Source organism: Carassius gibelio, chromosome B2, assembly GCF_023724105.1.
Source record: "Carassius gibelio isolate Cgi1373 ecotype wild population from Czech Republic chromosome B2, carGib1.2-hapl.c, whole genome shotgun sequence".
In the NCBI taxonomy this organism is placed as follows: Eukaryota; Metazoa; Chordata; class Actinopteri; order Cypriniformes; family Cyprinidae; genus Carassius; species Carassius gibelio.
Window position 1 is genome coordinate 12,365,981 of NC_068397.1, and position 19,921 is coordinate 12,385,901.

At 37.9% G+C, this 19,921-nt stretch overlaps 1 protein-coding gene across 7 annotated transcripts in view; it reads right to left on the reverse strand.

Moving 5' to 3' along the window:
- Positions 1-19,921, reverse strand: part of ptprfb (protein tyrosine phosphatase receptor type Fb) — a 179,163-nt gene that overhangs the window by 104,548 nt on the left and 54,694 nt on the right. For 2 of the 7 annotated variants that reach the window (XM_052548628.1, XM_052548626.1), the window contains exon 2: positions 4,447-4,602. In XM_052548628.1, coding sequence (XP_052404588.1) covers positions 4,447-4,543 — 97 coding nt within the window. In that variant the 5' untranslated portion in view covers positions 4,544-4,602. Of the gene's footprint in view, positions 1-4,446; positions 4,603-19,069; positions 19,494-19,921 lie in introns of those variants that run through there. The other 5 variants (XM_052548627.1, XM_052548624.1, XM_052548625.1 and 2 more) reach the window with 5 other exon arrangements.

Genomic DNA, 19,921 nt, shown 5'->3' on the forward strand with positions numbered 1-19,921 from the left:
TAAGGTGTACGTGGCATGGGAGTAGGACACACTCACACATGTATGATGGTTTCAAATAGCTTTTACGGCTGCCCTTCAGTCAAGGACACTGGATGGTCTTGTCATCAGATGACAGCAATGTATCCTGGCCACAGCTGAGAGTTTGGGGAACTGCCTCTGGCCCTGTGATCGACCACCATAATTAAGTTATTTACTATCTCACATCATTAACCTCCGCTGACCAGTTCTTTAATTCATCGATGTGATATTGCCATTCTGTCTTATGCAAAACCTTCTGCTCTCTCTGTTTCTCCTTTTCGCTGGCTCTCCGCTGGTGTCTGTCATTGAAAGATCACAGCTGGGGACTAACAAAATTACCTCGCAAGTGCCACTCGATTGAGGATACGGTTACTTTTAATTAAAAAGAATCAATTTCTATTCCTGTCAATTTCACTCAGTGACCATATGGACACTTGAAAACACAATCCAATTTGCCGCCGACCACCCATTCGGCCCTGCCCAGCCCTCCGGGAAAACAATAGCTTGCTTAATTGATTTATAGAGGTGGTTTTCTACATAGTGCTCCAAGATAAAATGCAAAGGGTCCTCATTTGCAAGTGTTTCACAATACCTAAGTGCTCCTCTAACAGTTGGCCATATGTGTGGGTTGTTTGACAGGATATTATTTTGTACTGAATATAAAGAATTAGCTTGACTGGGAGAAAAATTAAAGCTTTCTCTTTGACTTTCAGAGGGGATTTTAAGGCACCTTCAGTTTTTTGCTCAAAGAACTGAATTATCGCAAACCTTCTTGCCATTAGTGAGCAGGAAGGGACAGGACGGAAAAAGGATCGATATATGGACAAATGGCTGCAAGCTGCCTCTCGCAACATATAGAGACAAATAGCATCAGAAAAATTCTACTGCAAATGGGAAAAAAATTGAAAGTAATTTGACAAGTTCAGCTAAATCAGATAAATGCATCAAGACCTTGGGATGAGCGCTGTGTGAAGAAAAGCCAGATCTAATGCCGTGTAGAAGTGATGACGCACGTTATCGCATGACTCTTTTACCGGCTGTTTTGAAGGAAGATCAACATTCACGCCAAAAAAATATGTGCAAACTGTAATTTAGCACAGATCAACTAGTTCCTCACTTTCTGCACTGACTCTGAGATCCCTCGCTTGCTTCAGTGAAATTATAATGTGCCTAGCGTTTTCGACTCCTACATTACACGTCACGCCCTGATGTCACGTGTTGTTACGGGATCTTTACGGGTTGTGTGTGAAAGCACGCATATATCCCGGGTAATCACTGGCAGTGTGAAAGTGCAAAATCTAGCGACCCGGGAACAACTGCCGGAACACTTTACCCGTGTATTTGCCGGAATGGCAGTGTAAAAGGGGCTTAAGTAGGCCTGTAGTTTCAAGTTGTGATAAACTACTAACCAAACTACATTTTTCACCTATTATGACCCTTTTTATATGATGTATGATATAAGTCTCAGGACAAGAAGCAGAAACAGGCTGTTGTCGTGCATGTCTCTTTAAATGCAAATGAGCTGTTGCTCTCTGCACCCTTTTCCAGTATAGGACTGTGCCTTTACAGCTCATACCTCAGATACCCTTGTCCAAAAAAAAAAAAAAAAAAAAAATTGTGCTGAAATCATGCGATTTTGAAATCGCTTTATAGCACGATTTTCCATGGCCCGACCTTCTGCAGTATGCTATCCGAACCAATCAGAATGCAGCGCGTCTAAGTGGAGCGCGAGAAAAGAACAGACTGGGCATATTCACACACTCTGTCTGTGATGCGTATTTTTTCCGAGGCGATGTTAACGGATCAGAACGTTCACACTGCACACGGTAAAAGATGTGAACAGAAAAAGTTAGAAGTACAAAGGTCGAAAAGATTTCATATCTAGCGCATTAGCATAGAAAGAGTTGTGGGTGCACAAGACACATTTTAAATGTCTGGTTTTGTGACAAAGCAAAGGAAATCTGCGTGCGGGCAGAGAGATTTGCATTTGCGCATTACTTTGCGTTACAATATGACCAATGCATGGCAAAAAAGAAAAAAAAAATCCCTGGACACAAGTTTTATTTTATTTATTTATTTATTTTTGCCATATGTCATTTTTTTTGACATCTTTAGTGATTATTTTGACTTATTTCTGTTCTAGAGACGTTACAACTGATAAAGCTCTCATTGGTTTTCTTTTGGAAATATGCTTCAAATTTATACTGAATGCATTTATGACTATAAATCATGTCTTTGTGTCAAAATCGTGATTAAAATCGAAATCGCAAAATTGTGTCAAATTTGCTTATTTCTTGACAAAACTTAGCGTCTCCAATTGATCTTTTTAGACAGTTACTAAGTACTTTACTTCTTTCAGCTGAAAGAAAGACCACTTCTTAAAGACCAAAATGACTGGAATAGACTGTTATGTAAACCCTAGACACAACGTCTGGAGGAAGCAGTTATGAAGAAGACTCCAATCAAGCACTTTGGGTGCCTTTAAATCAAACAAATGAGACATAACCACCTAAACAAGTCCCGATGAACACCCCTCAGTTTCCTCGTAGGAGCTCCTGTGCAATCTGAGTAATTTTGACTTCTTTTGAGCATTCAGAATAAGAAAGTGCCTTAATTTTTCATCCGTCTGATTTAGGTAGGCTCTGTTACCATGGTGATCAACGTTCATGACGCCCCACCCTGTAGTTCTGGCTCCACTGCCCTATAATTCAGAGCGTTGCAAAGCCAGTTCTTTCATGTTTAGCAACTCAACCCTCTCTGATTACAGACAACAACACAAAAAAGACCATTTGCGGTAGTCACCATTTAACCTCCCCTCTATTTTTAAAGTTTTATTTGTTTGAACATCTTTACAAAGTATTTACAGCAAAGAAGTGTCACCGTAAAGCAGTATCACACTAGGATTTAGGTGTCTGAAACCTTAAGTATAGTCAAACCCAGAGCAAAGCTCCTGGAGACTCATTCTCAAACCATCAACAGCACCTACAGCAGCATGTGATGACACTAATGAGGGTGCTGTGTTAATGTGCTAGAGATGAACATGAGGAACACTGAACAAAAGACACAAAACTCAGGATAGGAATAAGCGAAAAAGTGTAAAGTTTGTTGACAGTGTGACAACAACCATCTTTATTCTGTTTTTCATTGGGATGCACTGGTATTATCTTCAAGTTAATAGCGATGAAACTGATAAATAATCAATAATAAAGTTATACACACTTTTAGTAAATTAAAAATGTAATTAAATTTATGCATTTAGCAGACACTTTTGTCCAAAGTGACTTACAGTGCATTCAGGCTATCAATTTTTACCTATCATGTGTTCCTGGGGAATCGAACCCACAACCGTGCGCAGTGCTCTACCAATTGAGCTACAGGAGCACTATTTTAGTCTAAATAAATTTAGAAGTTTATCTAGAAGTTTATATTATATTTTGAGAAATGATTACTAAAAATATTTTTAAGCATAAACTGCACATGCATTAAGAAAATCAGCAGAGTCAATTTTGGTTACATGTTCCATTCATGTTTCAAGCTTGTGTTCTGCTAGAGGATTGTGGTGCCATCCAAAAAAAAAACAAAGTCACTTGAATTGACCTTTACCCTTGATCGTTCCCTGCTAGTGAAAAAAACAAAAAACATGCTATACGTGTACAGCATTAGACTAATAGCACTTCAGAATTTCTCATCAAATGTTTAATTTGAATAAACGAAAGACTGATTTGCTGACATGTTTCAGATTCGAAACACTTCTTTACATTTTTTGAAATGCAGTCACAGTTGCTTTGCATCAGAGATGGTTTTGAAAAAACCTTCATCGAGAAAGCAGAGGCAAGATTGTCAATCACAAAAGCTTTGCGACTTTAAAAGTGGCAACAGATGTCAAGAGAGGAAGCTTCAAGGTTACCCTTATGCTAGCGCCACCTCTGAACGGCTGAAAGATTTAAAGGTTAAATGAAGCAAGTGAAAAAGAAAGACGGCGAGCAAGCCGATGCAAGAGAGAGAGTCCTAATGGAATTACAGCAGCCTTGTGACAGCGGTGCAGACGGGTCACATGGCGAATTAAATGGCTCTCTGACCCATGCCAGAACAGAGCCTTAACCCCCCCTCGACCCCATGGCACCCACAACATTGCCATGTCACTCACGGTACATCTCAGCGATCCACACGCTCATTCACAAGGACAATAAAGCAGTGTGGCCCACAATAACTGCTTTCTGGTCAACGCAAATGCATCGTTCATCTAAAAGCCAGTGAAAGTTCAGGTGAACAGATTGTTTGAATTTGTATTTTGGGTTCATATCGTGCAACGTGAGTGAAGCATTAAGTGTGTTCGGTCATGCCTGCAAACAATTCCACAATGCGAAGCACTTCCAATTTCACAAGGTACAGTAAAAAATGACTAGTCAGCTGAAGTGTTGTACTTACTGTCTGCCTGAGAGGAGAATTGCACGCAGCTCAGCAGTAGCAGAAGAGGAAGCCCAACGGGCAGGAGGGGCACAGACGTGCAAATATTAGGCACCATGTTCCAGGTTGGCACTGCTCCCCCTTGGTCCCTGCTTTCACGCAATCATAGACTAAAACCTGAGGAACACAGAGACAAACATGTGTTAGCACTTGATTCAAGGTAGCACAAACAGGCATGCACACTATTGAGTGTGGGCGTGATGAATTGAGTGGTCTGTCTAGGGGCAACAGGGTTAATGAGGTAAGCAAATGCTCTTTTATCAAAGTAAACTAAACCCGTAATCTGCTGCCGGTTAGCTAAATATCAAGAGGACAAGAGAGAATTGGGATTTCCCAATAACCGACTGCCATTAAGATTGTAAAGTGGTTCTGTACAGATGGCTCTGGATCTCCTGAAGTGTGGAGGTAATACAGTATAGCCACACACACACACACACACACACACACACACACAGTTCCCTAAGGATGAATGCTGCTTTAAATCAGCGCTTACAATATCTGAGTTCTATGAAACTGCCTGAATATAGGGGAAGTTATGTTGAAACTGAGTTGAGCTGCTGAAATTTAAAGCTTTTAAAAACTTTTCACGCTAACGTCTTTCTAGAGGTTACTGGCAAAAAGTCGCAAAATACATTTAATTACTATGTGTTGTATAGAGTCAGTAAATGAGTCAGTATACAGCACATGTCAGATTTAATGTTTAAAATACACTTTAAATATATTTTAATTTTAATTTTAAATCTGGTCATGTTTTAAAGAAGTACACTAATTTTGATATGTGGACTAAAGCATGTCAAGTATGATTAGAATTGGAACTGTAGTGTGTTATATTCAGTATTACATTTGAAGTTAATATATTATAAAATGTAGGTTTAATTCCAAAGTTGTAATTCCAAAAATATCTAATCACATCACATACAGGTTTCAATAGAAATTACATTAATATATTTTTTGTTTACCATAAATGCTTGTCAGAACTTACCGCAGAATTCTATATTTCAAAGACAAAAGAGGGCATTATCAAATTACATATAAATATATGAATGGATTCAGCTAACTGGAGTTAAATTAAACTATAATTTGTTTTAATTTAACTGCAATTAACTTGCAATTAATTGTGCGAAAACATTACGTCTTCCACTCTGAAATCAATGCGTTCATGTGTCTAAACGCATTCGATCAATAATTTCCACAGTGTGAGTGGCTGGTGAATTTAACAAGCAGGAATGTGAATAGAACCAAAACAAAGGCTCAAGGCTCTTGCGAGGTGAGAAATACTCAATTCACCTGAGGAGGTGTTGACTAGCCAATTATTAACACACTGATTTCGGATGCATGTTGGATGCGTGCTGATATGCCTGGCTGCCGCGTTTGTGAGAGAGTGCCAAAAGAAACAATGAACAGATCCTAACAGGGAGGTGTTTAAAGAGTGTTTATTTTTTCATACAAAAGGCTTTTTGTTAATCTTTCTTGACAAGAAGGTTTGGGTCCAAAAACAACAAGAGACAACGTACATGTTGAGTCACAGCTCAGTTATACCAAAAACACCTGGAGGCCGCAGCAATCATTCTAGTAATAAGCCTTCACTACCTTTGGAGGCATATCAAAAAAAGAGCAGTTGATTAGGTCACCAATAGAGAGAGAGAGAGAAAATCGAGACAAGCATTGCACTTCCAGCATGACCTACATTTGGGAAACACTGGTAGGATTAGCCAACTGATCTACTTTTTGGTCAAAAACCAATAATTTCAAAGCCGCCTGCCAATCACCGAGCTCTTACACCACGCCGGACTTGTTTGTTCGGGCTGGGGTTATGGAGAGAACGAGTAAATAAAAAAACAGATAACAGCACAATAGCAGAGCGAACATATACATCATGTGAGATTTACCCAAGGAGCAGTGATATTACGCAATAAACCCAGTTCAAACAACCATCAATCTCATAATGCGGTTGAAAAGCCACGGTTCCGTTTTAAAAAACTAGGCTATACTAGCATCCATTACTCAAATGTATTGTGCTTTTAGCATGAATCCAGTGGATTATTAAGGATTATGATCAGAATAAAGGATCATCATTGAACAAATGCCACTTGCAGTTATTCGTGTGCATCTCGTATCACGTGAGATCACATAAACACTTTAAGTCAAAATGTGCATACTTACAGATAGCTTTATCAAAAATATGAATTTGGTCTTTACTACAAAATGATTACACGGTTGAGCCAAGTTTATGTCTTCTTAATGATGATTCTGGCTTCTGTAAAAAAAAAAAAAAAAACTTTTTGCTGATTTTACAGCTGCAATAAAGGACTGGTTTACAATGCACATGTGTGGGAAAACGTATAGGATCCATAGTCTTCTTAAAACAGCACAAATTAATAAGGCCAAACCTAGCACAATTAATGTTTTGCAGTGTTTTTTTTTTCTTCTCTATTATCCAAAATACAGGATTATATATATAAAAAAAAAAGATCTCTAAAATAGATACATCTAAATCTCAATAGCAATTTACATATTCTAATGAAGAATAAATATATGTATGTATGTGTGTGTTTTTTATTTTTTTCTGTCATTAGAATATGTAAATTGATTATATGTCTGTTGAATTGAAGTCATGTGGCTATTTATTAAAAATAAAAAAAAGTTGATCAAAAAAGTTAATTAGGCAGAAATATCAGAAAGAGGCAAAAGAACAAAAATGTATACAACTGCAAAGATGCTTGTGACTGAGTCATACCCCCCCACCCCCAAAAAAAATTTCAATAAAGCAACTGAAGCATTTTTTAGCAACATGAATTATTGTCATGGAAATTAAGCACATATACCCCTTCTAATTCCCATTGAAGTGAAGTAAAAATTCTGAAAATCATTAGAAGAAAGCAATATTTATTTAATTAAAATCTACATAATATACACTTCCTATTTTAATATTTTTATTAATATATATACACCTTATATATATATATATATATATATATATATATATATATATATATATATATATATATATATATATATATATATATATACCTTTTTTATGGTAAAGCTGAATTCAGGTCTCAGTGTCACATGATCCTATAGAAATCATTTTAATATGCTGATTTGGTGCTCAAGAAACCTTTTTTACAATAAATGTTGATTTCTAACGTTATAAATATCTTCACTGTTACTTTTTTGATCTTTTTTTATCAACTTTTGCTGAAAAAAAGTAATAAGAAAGTAATGATGTTTGTTTTTTTTTTGTTTTTTTTTTTGTCATTTACTGACCTTTAACTAGTAGATAATACATACTCAGACATTACCCTTCAGACCAATCCATTACTAGCAATTTTGCATTGTGACATGCTAATATGTCATCAGTTCATAACTAAGCAAAGGTTCATTACTCCCGCCTCTGCAAAGAGTCTCATCAGCGTGAATGACCCAGGAATCTCGTCTTAGTTCCACTGTGTTCCTACCATCAAGGATAAATAAACACTTCTCTCCTTGTCACTCTTTAGGCACATCTCCTTCCAACCGCTCTGACGCCAGTGATTGCTTTTCCATTGCTTTTCCCTTAATAGCCCATCCAGAGATAAAGACAACAGAAGATCTATGGCAGGGCCTTGTGTAGACAACCTTATTGACATCTTTAGGGAAGATAAAGCTGAGTCCTTACAACAAGACCTGTGTTGAAGAAAATTGTCCGACACCATAAACAGCACGGGCCACGGCTCCTGGTTTAGCCTGGTCTGTGATTTCGACTACAGAACTGATGTTCAAGTTTAATCTTTCATACTTTGACAAGTTTATAAAACATATGACCCAAGAGAAAGTCTTAGATAACTTTGAGAGCAAACAGGAGACGGTAAATCTGATTAAATCAAATAGAAGTGGAAGGTAAGCAAATTACTTGGTGCTACACTTCATGTGGGAGATGGTTTCTCTTGACATAGAGGTCTACACTGCAAAATAACAACAACAACATGCTCAAGTTCAGCTTAAAACAACCTTTAGTGCTGACAAGCTTACTGATAAACCACTCTTTTCGTTGTTAAAGTGGCAACATCTAGCAAATGTAAATTAGCAAATAATGTCAAAAACAATGCAAATTAAATTAGCATTTATTAGAGAGAAATGTTATGCTAAAACATACCACCACAATCCCATGATTGTTGCCATTTTGTAAAATTATAGTACATTTCAGTAGTTTAATTTTCAAATTTGTAGACAAAACCGAATACTGAATACTAAATACTATCAGTCGTAATCACATTGGCTTCAATTTTCAATGGCATATTGTGCTTGGCAGCTCTTTCACTGTGTGTTTATATCTCCATGAAAAATTCTTTGTTTACATTGAAGTATTACATTAAGCCCTTAAGTACAGTGTGATGGTATGTAATATGACTCATATGAATAATGCATAGGCCTGGAGTATTGACACACACACAGTACACGTGAGACCTAACCAGAAGAGCCATCTTTAAGGTCTCTTTTGTGAGTGGATGACCAAACGTTCCCTCAGTCCTTTCCGTCATGATGCGAGCCTGCAATCGCATTTGACTCTTAGATAGATGGCATCAAATGTGCTGACAGCTCAGTCATTTATTCAGTATAAATGCCAATAAAAAAGAAGCAAAAGCTCTCGAATAAGACATAACCAGGAGATTTACTGTCATATTTTGAAGATTACCAAAAGGTTTCTCATTCCTTCCTGTAGCCGCAAATCAATCGCAGAGTAATTCAACAGAAATGAGATGTACTACACACACACAGCACAACACACACTGAAGAAACGCTTGATGTGGAATTCACTATTGAGTTATTATTGATGTCACAGCAAGAAACAAAGGTGCAAATGTATTGTGAAAAAAGGTTTTGTGAACAAAAAAATATTTTTCTAATGACAATGCTGAATGTGACCCAAGATACATGACTTCATACAGGGGGGCGTGAATAGATGTGACTGGATAAGTACTAAAGACTACATGAAATTGGACTCTGAAGTTGGACTGTGGGTTATTAGATGAATTATCTAAAGGTTCTGGCCAGCACTTCAACCTCCAATTACTTCTTAACCTAAAAAAAAAAAAAACATGCAATCACAAAAATATACCAGGAGTTGAACAAAAAACGAGCTCAAACAACGTTGACGGCACTACGTATACAACAAAGAAACACAGTGCCTCTGAATCCCCCACAGCCTGCTAAGTTTACCCTCAACATCGGCACCGGTGCTCAATCCAAACACAAACAAACAGAAGGCTTGTCAACAGAGACCAGTGACACCTGAATCAATACTGCCGGAGACTGAATAAGCACATCTTGACAATGACACTTCATTAGAACAAAATGCCTCTTAAATCTGCAATCTGAAATTTTTTAAGTAGTTTTCATGTGAATACTAGTGTTGGGCTATATACTCCGTAAGACGAGTCTCCATTAAATATTGTTGATATTTATAAATGTCAATAAAAAGTATTGCGGAATTGACTTTTTACGTACGCTATGTGACCTGTTAATGCAAAAAAAAAAAAAAAAAAGGTCTCCATTGCAGTTTTGCAAATGATTCCTTTTTCACATTGCCTGAAAAACTTTTAAGCGCTAAATAGGAGTTTTTGCTAAATTTGCGCATGTCCATTAGGTGTATTTTCAATTCGCAATTTCAATTTGTGCAATCTCAAGGGTAACTGAAATGCGCTTATAATGTCCTATCATCAATCTGTTAGATCGCCTATACATGACATTACTGTGCAAATGTATTTAATAATTGACTAACCGTATTTTTCGGACTATAAGTCACATCTAAGTATAAGTCGCATCAGTCCAAAAATACGTCATGACGAGGAAAAAACATATAAGTCGCACTGGACTATAAGTCGCATTTATTAAGAACCAAGAACCAAGAGAAAACATTACCGTCTCCAGCCGCGAGAAGGCGCTCTATGCTGCTTAGTGTACACTACAGGAGCATTGAGCAGCATAGAGCGCCCTCTCACAGCTGTAGACGGCAATGTTTTCTCATGGTTCATTGCTCTTGGTTCATGTCTAATTAATTTTGATAAATAAATCGCACCTGACTATAAGTCGCAGGACCAGCCAAACTATGAAAAAAGTGTGACTTATAGTCCGACTCTCATAGCCGGAGAGTGAACCAATTTCTGGGTCAGGCTAAAAAAAGCCAAATGTTAGTGTAATCTATTAACTAAATATATAAAATGAAAAAAAAAATCTTATATGACTGAATTTGTATTTAACATGATAAAATTTTTAATAGAAACATTATAAGTTACTAATTATAATGCTTTTATTTCCTCAGTTTCCAAACAGCAGCTACAGAAAATGAGCAAAGACCCTTTACATAAACAAAATCATAATCAGCAAAGCTGTCTATACTGTGTGATGAATAAATCTCTTATACTTACATCGCATACGCATTTTCAATTTGTTGTTTATGATGAGAGAATTCCAATAAAACTCAACAATAAAACTCCAGTGCATCGGCAATGACTTATCTGAATGCCTCGGAGTGGTCAATACAACTCATGTGCAATTGGTTATAACACACACAATGCAGAAAAATGTATACTATTGTACAAACAAGCCACAGGCATTATCTCTGACTATCGTCGATACACAGAACGTCTATTGGCACAACCATAGTGAATACTCACAACAATTTGTCAAAAACATATCTGGACACATACTTTAACTCTAAATCAAGAGAAAGCAGAAATAAATAATAGTTTGCTTTAAAAAATTGACCATCTTTTCAGGACCATTGAATATTATACATATTTTTATTGTGACATTCTTTTTTTTTTTTAAATGTGACTCACCCAAATGTCTGTCATTGCAGTACACACTTGAATTATTAATTAATTTATTTTTTATTGTTTTTAATCTCATGAATTACATTCTTTAAGCAAAACTCACTGAATAACTGTAGGACATTAAAAACAATCCTTTACGCAGGAATGTTTCCTCTAGAAAGAGATATTTCACTTATGAAAAATCATCAACACCACATCCTACATCAATGTTGAAGACACAGCATGAGCGCGAGAGCTGCAAAGTCGAACAGATCTGAAAACTGATCTGAGACAAGTGACTCTAAAGAGAGTAGCAGAGAATGGCGTCAAGCCTGATGTTAGCAACTTCAAACGCAAGTGGCTTTCTTCAAGTCTCCAGTCCAGCCCTGAAACACTATCCATTGTAGAAACTTAGGTGGGGCAAGAATTTAGTTCACAATACTGGTTTTCTGGTCACGGTTTGCAGAAAAAAAGCTCTTGATAATGCGTGAACGTTCTCCTTGACTGGAAGCAATGCAAGACCCATTGTTTTCTGAGGGCGTAAGTCCTTTTCCGTGTTAAGACAAAGATGGGATTAACCTAGGAGGCCTGTTAGCATACACTGCACCAATTTTTAGTAGGGGAACATTCTAAAGGATGAAAACAGGAAGATTGCCATGGGAAAACAGGTTAACCTGGGAGTCATTATCTCCTCTAATTACGAAGTAAATAAGTCAAATAAGATTTCACCGGTACAACTCATCCATTTACACAGCTGGATATGAAGATCAGGCAGTGGAGGAACACCTTATCAGGTTTTAGGTTGACTCAACGACTCGCAAACAAGCAAATCTCATAATCAAACCGCCATTCATTCTGCAAACTAAGCCAAACTTCTGCTTCCTGCCGAGCAAGTCCTATAGGCGTGGGTGAGCTGTGGACACATCTCACTGTGGGGTCTGCTGCCTTTCTCTCTTTCCATCTCTCGGCTCAACAACAGACAGCTGTGGCAGATGGAGCCATATCCCCATCAATCTCGTGAGGCTCCGGATTTAAAACTGAAAAGAGCGAGCAGCGATTGGGAGGAGGAGGAGGTGATGTCACAGGGCAGCAGACGTCAGGGACGGCTGCCATGAGAGCACAAGGCTAATTCAAGCACTAACAGACTTCCCGTCCAAGACAAACCAACAAACCTCAGACTGGCGAGGTGGCAAGTGGCTGCTTCCTGAACACGCCTTCATGTTCTTCCAAGAAGTTGGAAGTTGGACTCGATATAGGTTACTAGTTGCCTTTCTGAAGAGAAACCAACATGGAGGCAAGTTGGGCAGCTCCATTAGCATTCAGGGATGAATCACACAAACCTGTAGTGTTGCTTCCCACCGGTGAGAGTGACAGGTAAGGGAATGTGTTCTGCTCCCTTTTTTAATGCAGATGAAGTCATTAGTTTCTTTCGCCCCAACTTGGTGATGGTTGTAACTAACGGGGCAGTGCACAGCGAAGCTGAGAGGAAGAAGAGAGGGATTAGCCTGATAGTTGCTTTTCACTGAAACTCTCCACAGCATAAAGGGTTTCTCTGACAGCTTGTGACTCACTTTGACCACGACAGGCAAATTAGCCAGGGTTTCACTTAAAATGAATGAGATCAAAAGAGCCCTCCGTCTCCAAAGCAGTGTCTATGTGCTTTTCTGCAAAATGGGTTTATACTGCCGCATGGGTTTATACTGTTTCCCTCCCCATCAGTGCTATATAAGAATTGGAGGACCACTTTGAGACAAAAGGCGAAACCTCTCACTTAATCTATAATAACAGTTACAAAAAGGACAACCTGCCAATTAAATATGAGCTGATGTACTCCAAATAAATCAGATGTGATTGAGGAACAAAAGAATGAGAAATTATCAATCATTATACCACTAAGATGTTCACTTGGTTGACAAGAAAAGCCACTGGACCACAAACACACACGTTAATAACTTTGAGGTGCACATCATGTCCATTAGGGATGGGACACAAAGGTTGACTACTGATAATCCTTACTCTAGGCCCTGCTTTTTATATCCTTTCCATACCCAGTTAAATTTACACACACAAACACACACACACACAAAAAAAATCATGTTGGCTCCTGTGTATGTTTTGCATTTGATTTGTCACCTGTAAATAGTATGTTTGCATTAAAAAAAAAAAAAAAAAAAAAAAAAACTCTCTCTCTCTATATATATATAAACTGTATAGTTTTTAATCACTAAGTACCTCAAAGATTCTGCTTAATATTTCACCTTGAAGACCTCAGTGCTGTCGGTAAAGGGGTGACCGTCTGTTCAGCTGACAGCCAACATCTGACAACATCCTCTCTATTTTCAGTTTGAGATGCTGTGAATCTTGAGGGTAAAGACTATTTCACATCTCAGCCATTACCTGGCAAAAATAGAAATCCTTCCATCTGCTTGACCGAGACATGTCGGCACTGTAATGTGTCGTATGAAATAGATGGTCCAGAACCTGACATAAAATCCATCTTGTTTAGGACATCCATCTACTGCTTCGCTATCTATCTCCTGCCTCTTCCACACTGTCTAGACCATCTTTTCCCACTCGGTTCTCTTCGATTTTCACCCTTCTGCACTCACTGCTACATACACCCACCACCTCATCCCCCGCCGTGGCTGCAGGGTGGATGTACCTGCAGTAAAAACAGTTCTCAGACTATCAATTACATCTTCAACAGACGCGCAATGTTGGCCCCCGTCTCAAACAGGTTCTGCAGCTCTGCCAACAGAACAACATGCACAGACACATGTTGAAGCAAACACAGTTCATGAGAAACACCCATATTTACTTATGAACACCAGTTGTTTGCATCACTGCACTGTACATATACTGCATGTAAAAAATAAATAAATAGTCAAGGTAGGACACTCTATTGTAGGAGTAAAATAAATGTGTCACCGGACACCTTCTGTTTGGGGCTGTTCAATAGACCTAACATGAGTGACAGCAAGAGGGACCAAGAAAGTAAAGAAAAAAGCCCTGCTCCTGTCAGGTCAGAAAATGTCCGAGATGTCTTTGTGTCACACTGGGATTTTAATTCTCAGAGACAGGAATTTTTCCACATCCCAACTATGGTGTTCACATGGTTTAGTGTCAAAATGTCAATGCTCATTAGAACCTGATTATCCAGTTGTGTTTAAGGACGCCACATGTCAGTACGTGACAGAATCCCATCGACATAAAAGACATCTTGCCTAATCATTATTCAGTCCAAAATATAATAAAGCATTTTAAGAAAAGGAACACAAATGCAGGAGTCAGAAAAAATTGTAAATACAATACCCAAAGATATCAAACTATAAAATAAAAGCAATACATATTCAATAAGTCTGCTTTTTCATACTGTAGGTTAATGGGTCAACAGCATGGCACTCATTCCTGATTGGACCGCTTTACTTATTAAAAAACAAATTTCCACAAAATGATTTGAATAAGCCTCTCCTATGATTTTTATTTTTTTATTTATTTTATTTTTTATAAATTTCTGAATTACAGTATATTACATTTTGATATTTTGGGGGATATAAAAAAATGTCCTAATGGTAAAATAAAGAAAAAAATCCTTAAAAACTAGGTTTTTAAAGAGTTTTATTTTTATTATTTTTTATCTTAGACACTCATACCCATCATTGACTCAAGCAGAATTCAAGAAAAAAAAAAAAAAAAAGACTAACAGTCAGCAAATGGCAGCTGGAAAACACTGTTTAGGATGACCTCTAGATAGATCTCTAAAGCACTTATTTATGCATATGATTCCACTTTCAATGTCAAGTCTAGCTGCCCAGGTCTTGAGATTTAGATGGTTGCTTTTTTTCATAGTATATAGTTGCATTCCTTGCAATCCCCATCTACTCACTAACAGTTTGCCAGGAAAACTAGCTAAATCACTTTTATTTACTAGGACGGGGCATCTCCATTAGAGGGAAGATTTACATGGAAACAAACTAAGGATTAGCCATCCCATTAGCAAACCAAGTCTGTCCGCTGGTTTTTGAAAGTGTGGGATGTTTTAACTAAGATAAGATTCAAGGAGGGCACTGAGCTGAAAACACAACAATACCATTCATCATGAATTGCATTGTGGGAGAATCCAGTTATGAATCCTCTCCAGTACATTCATCCAATGCACGCCATCTGTCGGGTATGGCACCTTTGAACAAAACGCTCTCCTAAATTATGAAACAATTTTGCGTTCCTAGAGGCGTAAAGAGTTTGTAAAGGTAAATGTTGGGGGGTTTTGTTGTCAGATGTCATTGCCTCGAGATATAATTCATAACCAGAGATACCAAAAACGGAAAATATAGACACCATGGTAGCGAAATGAATTCATTCTCATTCGCATATCCAAAACAAGCCATCACATTCCGGGGATCTTGCTGTGCAAAGCATTCTGGGGAAGGGAGGAGGATGACTAAAGCAGGGCAAAGAGCCACTCATCATGAAAACTAATGCTGTTGATACCTAATGACATTGCTGTTGCACGGCGAGGTTGGGGGTGAATTCAATTGTCTAGCAAAGAAATGAAATGTTTTCTCGTTCACAAACAAAGAATCATTTACCCTAAAGGTAATATAAAGCAAATGAACAAACTGCTCTAACACACTATTATTGGTTGTGGCTCCCAAGGTGTGTGTGCTTTGGCCAGTATTGTCTACACTTGTAAAAATGGTGTTGGGTTTGAAAAAGCTGAGGAAAATTTGGTTAAGCAAACCTCCTAAAGGCTTTGCCTTATACAGAGACAAGACCCCTTGCATCATTTTGAAACAGTTGCAATTTTTCACAACAGATATAAAATAAAAACTACGAAAACTATAGCAAGTGTTAGATTTATAACAAATTCAATGAATAATAACACCCCTGCCAAAAGTTAAGGGAGTCATGAAAACCTACATATTTACATATAATCTGTTTCTGACACAGAGTTTGCCGCTACCATGATGCAAACAAAGTATTAACAAATGAATGTTAACATGTAGAGTTCAGAGGTCCACTCAAACCACTTATTTAAAGTCTCTAGTGATGCAAAGACCTGGGAATTTCACCGACGGACCACTCACTGACACTTTTTACAAACATTTAGACTCCGCCAAATGGGGGTGTTTCAATCAGCACGTCCATAACAACATGAATTAAGGAGCAAAATGAGTTCCTGTGTATGCAGGGTAATGTCCTCTTTAATAAAGAGGATTTGTGCGGTTATTTCAGATCCATCTCTCTTAATATTAAATGTGTCATAAAATTTAATTTGTACCCTTAATAGCAGATTTGACTTTTGCTGTTTTGATGAATATTAACAGGCGTAAAATATGGATATTTGAGTGTTGAGCACTTGGGAGTTACAGATGCATGTTTGTGAATGCTAATTACTGCAAGGCTCTCAAAGAGAAATTATTTGAACAATAGAGGTAATCACACCCTATTCAACAAAGTGCTGGTGACAAAAGAGCTTTACTCTAAACAAAAAAACACCATCTTTGAACAAAGCATTCTTTAAAAGATCGATACCAAATTATGTTGCTCTTCATCTAAGAGTGTTTGGCTAATCAGTAAACTATGAGGTCAGTATTACTATAGTTGTGATGTTTCTCAATCCAAATGTAGCCCTTAGATCTTTACATGCACCGTTCCAGCCCTGTCTGAGCACATAACTGGTGAAAAACTGCACCATCTCACGGTGGCTGCCAGGGACAGTTACCAGTAATGTACCAACGTACCAATAAAAGGATAAAATATTTTTTGTTGGCCAGAGAAGATGTTGGCAGGTCAAATACCAGTAGATCTAAACTACTGGCTCGACCAGGCTAACAGAAAATATCTTTATTACCGAACCCTGTTCGAAGACTCAAACACTCACAGTGCCTCATTTTCCAGAAATTCCCTCCATATCCCAAAGATTCACTGAATTACTATGATGATATCGTCATGACCCACTAGACTTTCTCTTAATAGAGAAACCATGAAAGAAAATGTGGAACACTGAATAAAAATCTATCAAGTGAATATTAATGGCACAAGATATATTAATAACAAGGAATTCCTTTAAACTTATGCCAGATATCACACAGCACACGTGTTTATATAAACGAGCTAAATGAAGAGGAAAATCTATTCCAATGTCATTTCAATGCCACTCATCTGGGAAAACCGGTTTACATTATATGTTTCAGGTTACAGTCATTTAATTATACAAAATTATCATTCTAATAAGACTTCAATTACGCTTTTTCAACGACACTTTACTCAACAAAACCTACGTCAAAGTTGCACTAGAACATTTTTTAAATAATCTGACACCGGCTAATTAGTTTATTCTAAATAAAATAACAACACTGGTGTTATTCCACCCAAAACTTATACTGACACCTTCAAATGTCACCACAAGAACATTATTTGCCATGTTGTTTGTTGAGGCCTTCGGTCTTTGGTGTGATCCCACACTTTACTGAGAAGAGCAGCTGGCGACACGACTGTGAAAGAGCTGTAAAAGAAGAATTTCAGGTCACCAGCCTGTATGTGGGAGGTCAAGAGTGACAGACGAGGGGGTCGGCCGCTACCGATAAGACCAAAAACTCCTGTTGGGCTCCTGTTTTCTATTTTTTATGCAGAGGTGGGCAAGTAGATGATAAGATCAGAGTGGTTTTGATTCCAGAAACTTTTCCTTTAAAAAGCTTTTATCAGGCTCTGTTCTCCACCCCCCGCTCCATTTAAGAGTTGCAAGTCTGTGCCGGTGAATGATTAACAAGAGTGAGAGAGAGTAATGGTACAAATTTTGCACAACTTTGAGAGAGCAACTCTCGGTTCTCTGAGGCACAGCCCCAGGAGGTCTCAGCTTGTCATGCTAAACAAAGCGAGACAGACGTGCTATCTTTACACTCTGTTCCCTTCCCAACTTTCCACCTTCAGAAAACAAAGTGAGAAAGAAGCCACTGGAAGCACTTTTTCCTGATAAAGAAGCACCCAAAGTTGAGCAAGGAACCTATTGTGTAACCTTCACTTTGCTTGTTGTATTGAGCCAAACGCACATTAATTTCACAGGGATGTTTTTTTTTTAATGGTCCCGGCTTTCATAAAATATATCTCAAGCAGACACAAGCCAATTTTCATCTGCCTCCAATAATATATGGAGTTATGAGGGAGACATCCATTTCAACAACGTTACAACTCACAACAAAGCCTATAATTTTCATCTGTCACCTTTAATCAATGGTGTAGTCTCTTCTGAGCTCGCAAAAAAAACGGAAACTCGCTGGGCCAGAAGCCATCCAGAAAGTTAAGACAGGATCAGGCAGGGAGATAAAGACAAGTAAGACAACTGGAAAAACAGGGTTTGGCCCGAGACTTCATGTGGTCTCACAGCGGGGTCTCTCACGTTATATCAGTGGTAGCTAGGGGACACTCAACGGCTCTCTATGCAAAGTCCCCTGAAAAAAAACAAAAAACAAAGGAGGGCTCTTAACAGACAGGGGCAATGTGCCAAAGAGGTAGCCAATAGAGCCAAAGTAAAAGTATTGTTTTGGTTTAACAAGTGACAATAAAAGGACAAAAGAGAGGGAAAAAGTCCTTTGGGAGGAAAAGAAGAAAACCTCCGCAATAGTGGAACAAAGTTAAGACAGAGTTAAGGGATTACTTACTTTAGGCAAGTACATTTTAAAAATGACCAGTAACAGAGAAGAATAAAGTGATTATGTACTTTTCATTCAATATATTTCACATATAAAAACAATATAACTTCGATTACTGCAAGTGTTGATTTAACTTACCCATTACAATATGAAAATTAAAAAATATCCAGAGGAAATGTGAGAAAAAGTAATCCTTTACTTAAATCTTGAATGTTTTCTTCTTCCCTTGACTGTTATTCCCAAGAGCGATTGCCACAATATTCAAATCCGTACACGCGTATCATCCAGGTGGGGAGATCCTTGTTAACAGCTTGAAGTGGAACAGACAATCGAGCTTTTTCCCCCCTGATATTCAATCCAGTAAGTGTATAACTGAAACCAAACGAATCATGTCTTTATCCACAGTTAATAAATGTTAACTTGTTTCAGTAGTTTCCCCAGTGGCTTGGTAAAACTCTTGTTGATTGTGGAGAGAGTTGATTGTAGTCCTTCCTGAGGGAAGCTTCTTCACACTGTGAGCTGTGAGTAGGCGTCAGTCTGGGTGGAGCCAGTGTGATGTCAGAACAGGGGCTCTCGGAGTACTTTCCTGGCAAATGGGCTGTGGGGTTGATTTTACTCACCTGTGTGCAAAGGTTGTACGTGCTTGCCCGTGTGTTCACCGACTCATCAGGAACCTCGCCAGGACTTAAATGTTAATGATTAATCAAGTTACGATGGAATCATGACTTGATACACTGTTATGTGGAGAGAATTTAGATATAAAATGCCATGCCTGACGTTTAAATTGGGTCAACATATTAACAACCATAAGAGCAAACAGGCAAACAAGCGTGACACAAAACTCAAAAGAACGTAAATGTAAGTAAATGGATGAATTAATGGAAGAAACAGTGAAAAATAGTAAAAGACAGAAAGAAAAAAAACAGATAAATTAACAAATAAAAGACTGAAAACAAAGGTTGTTTACACTTAATTTTAATAAGTGTAAGG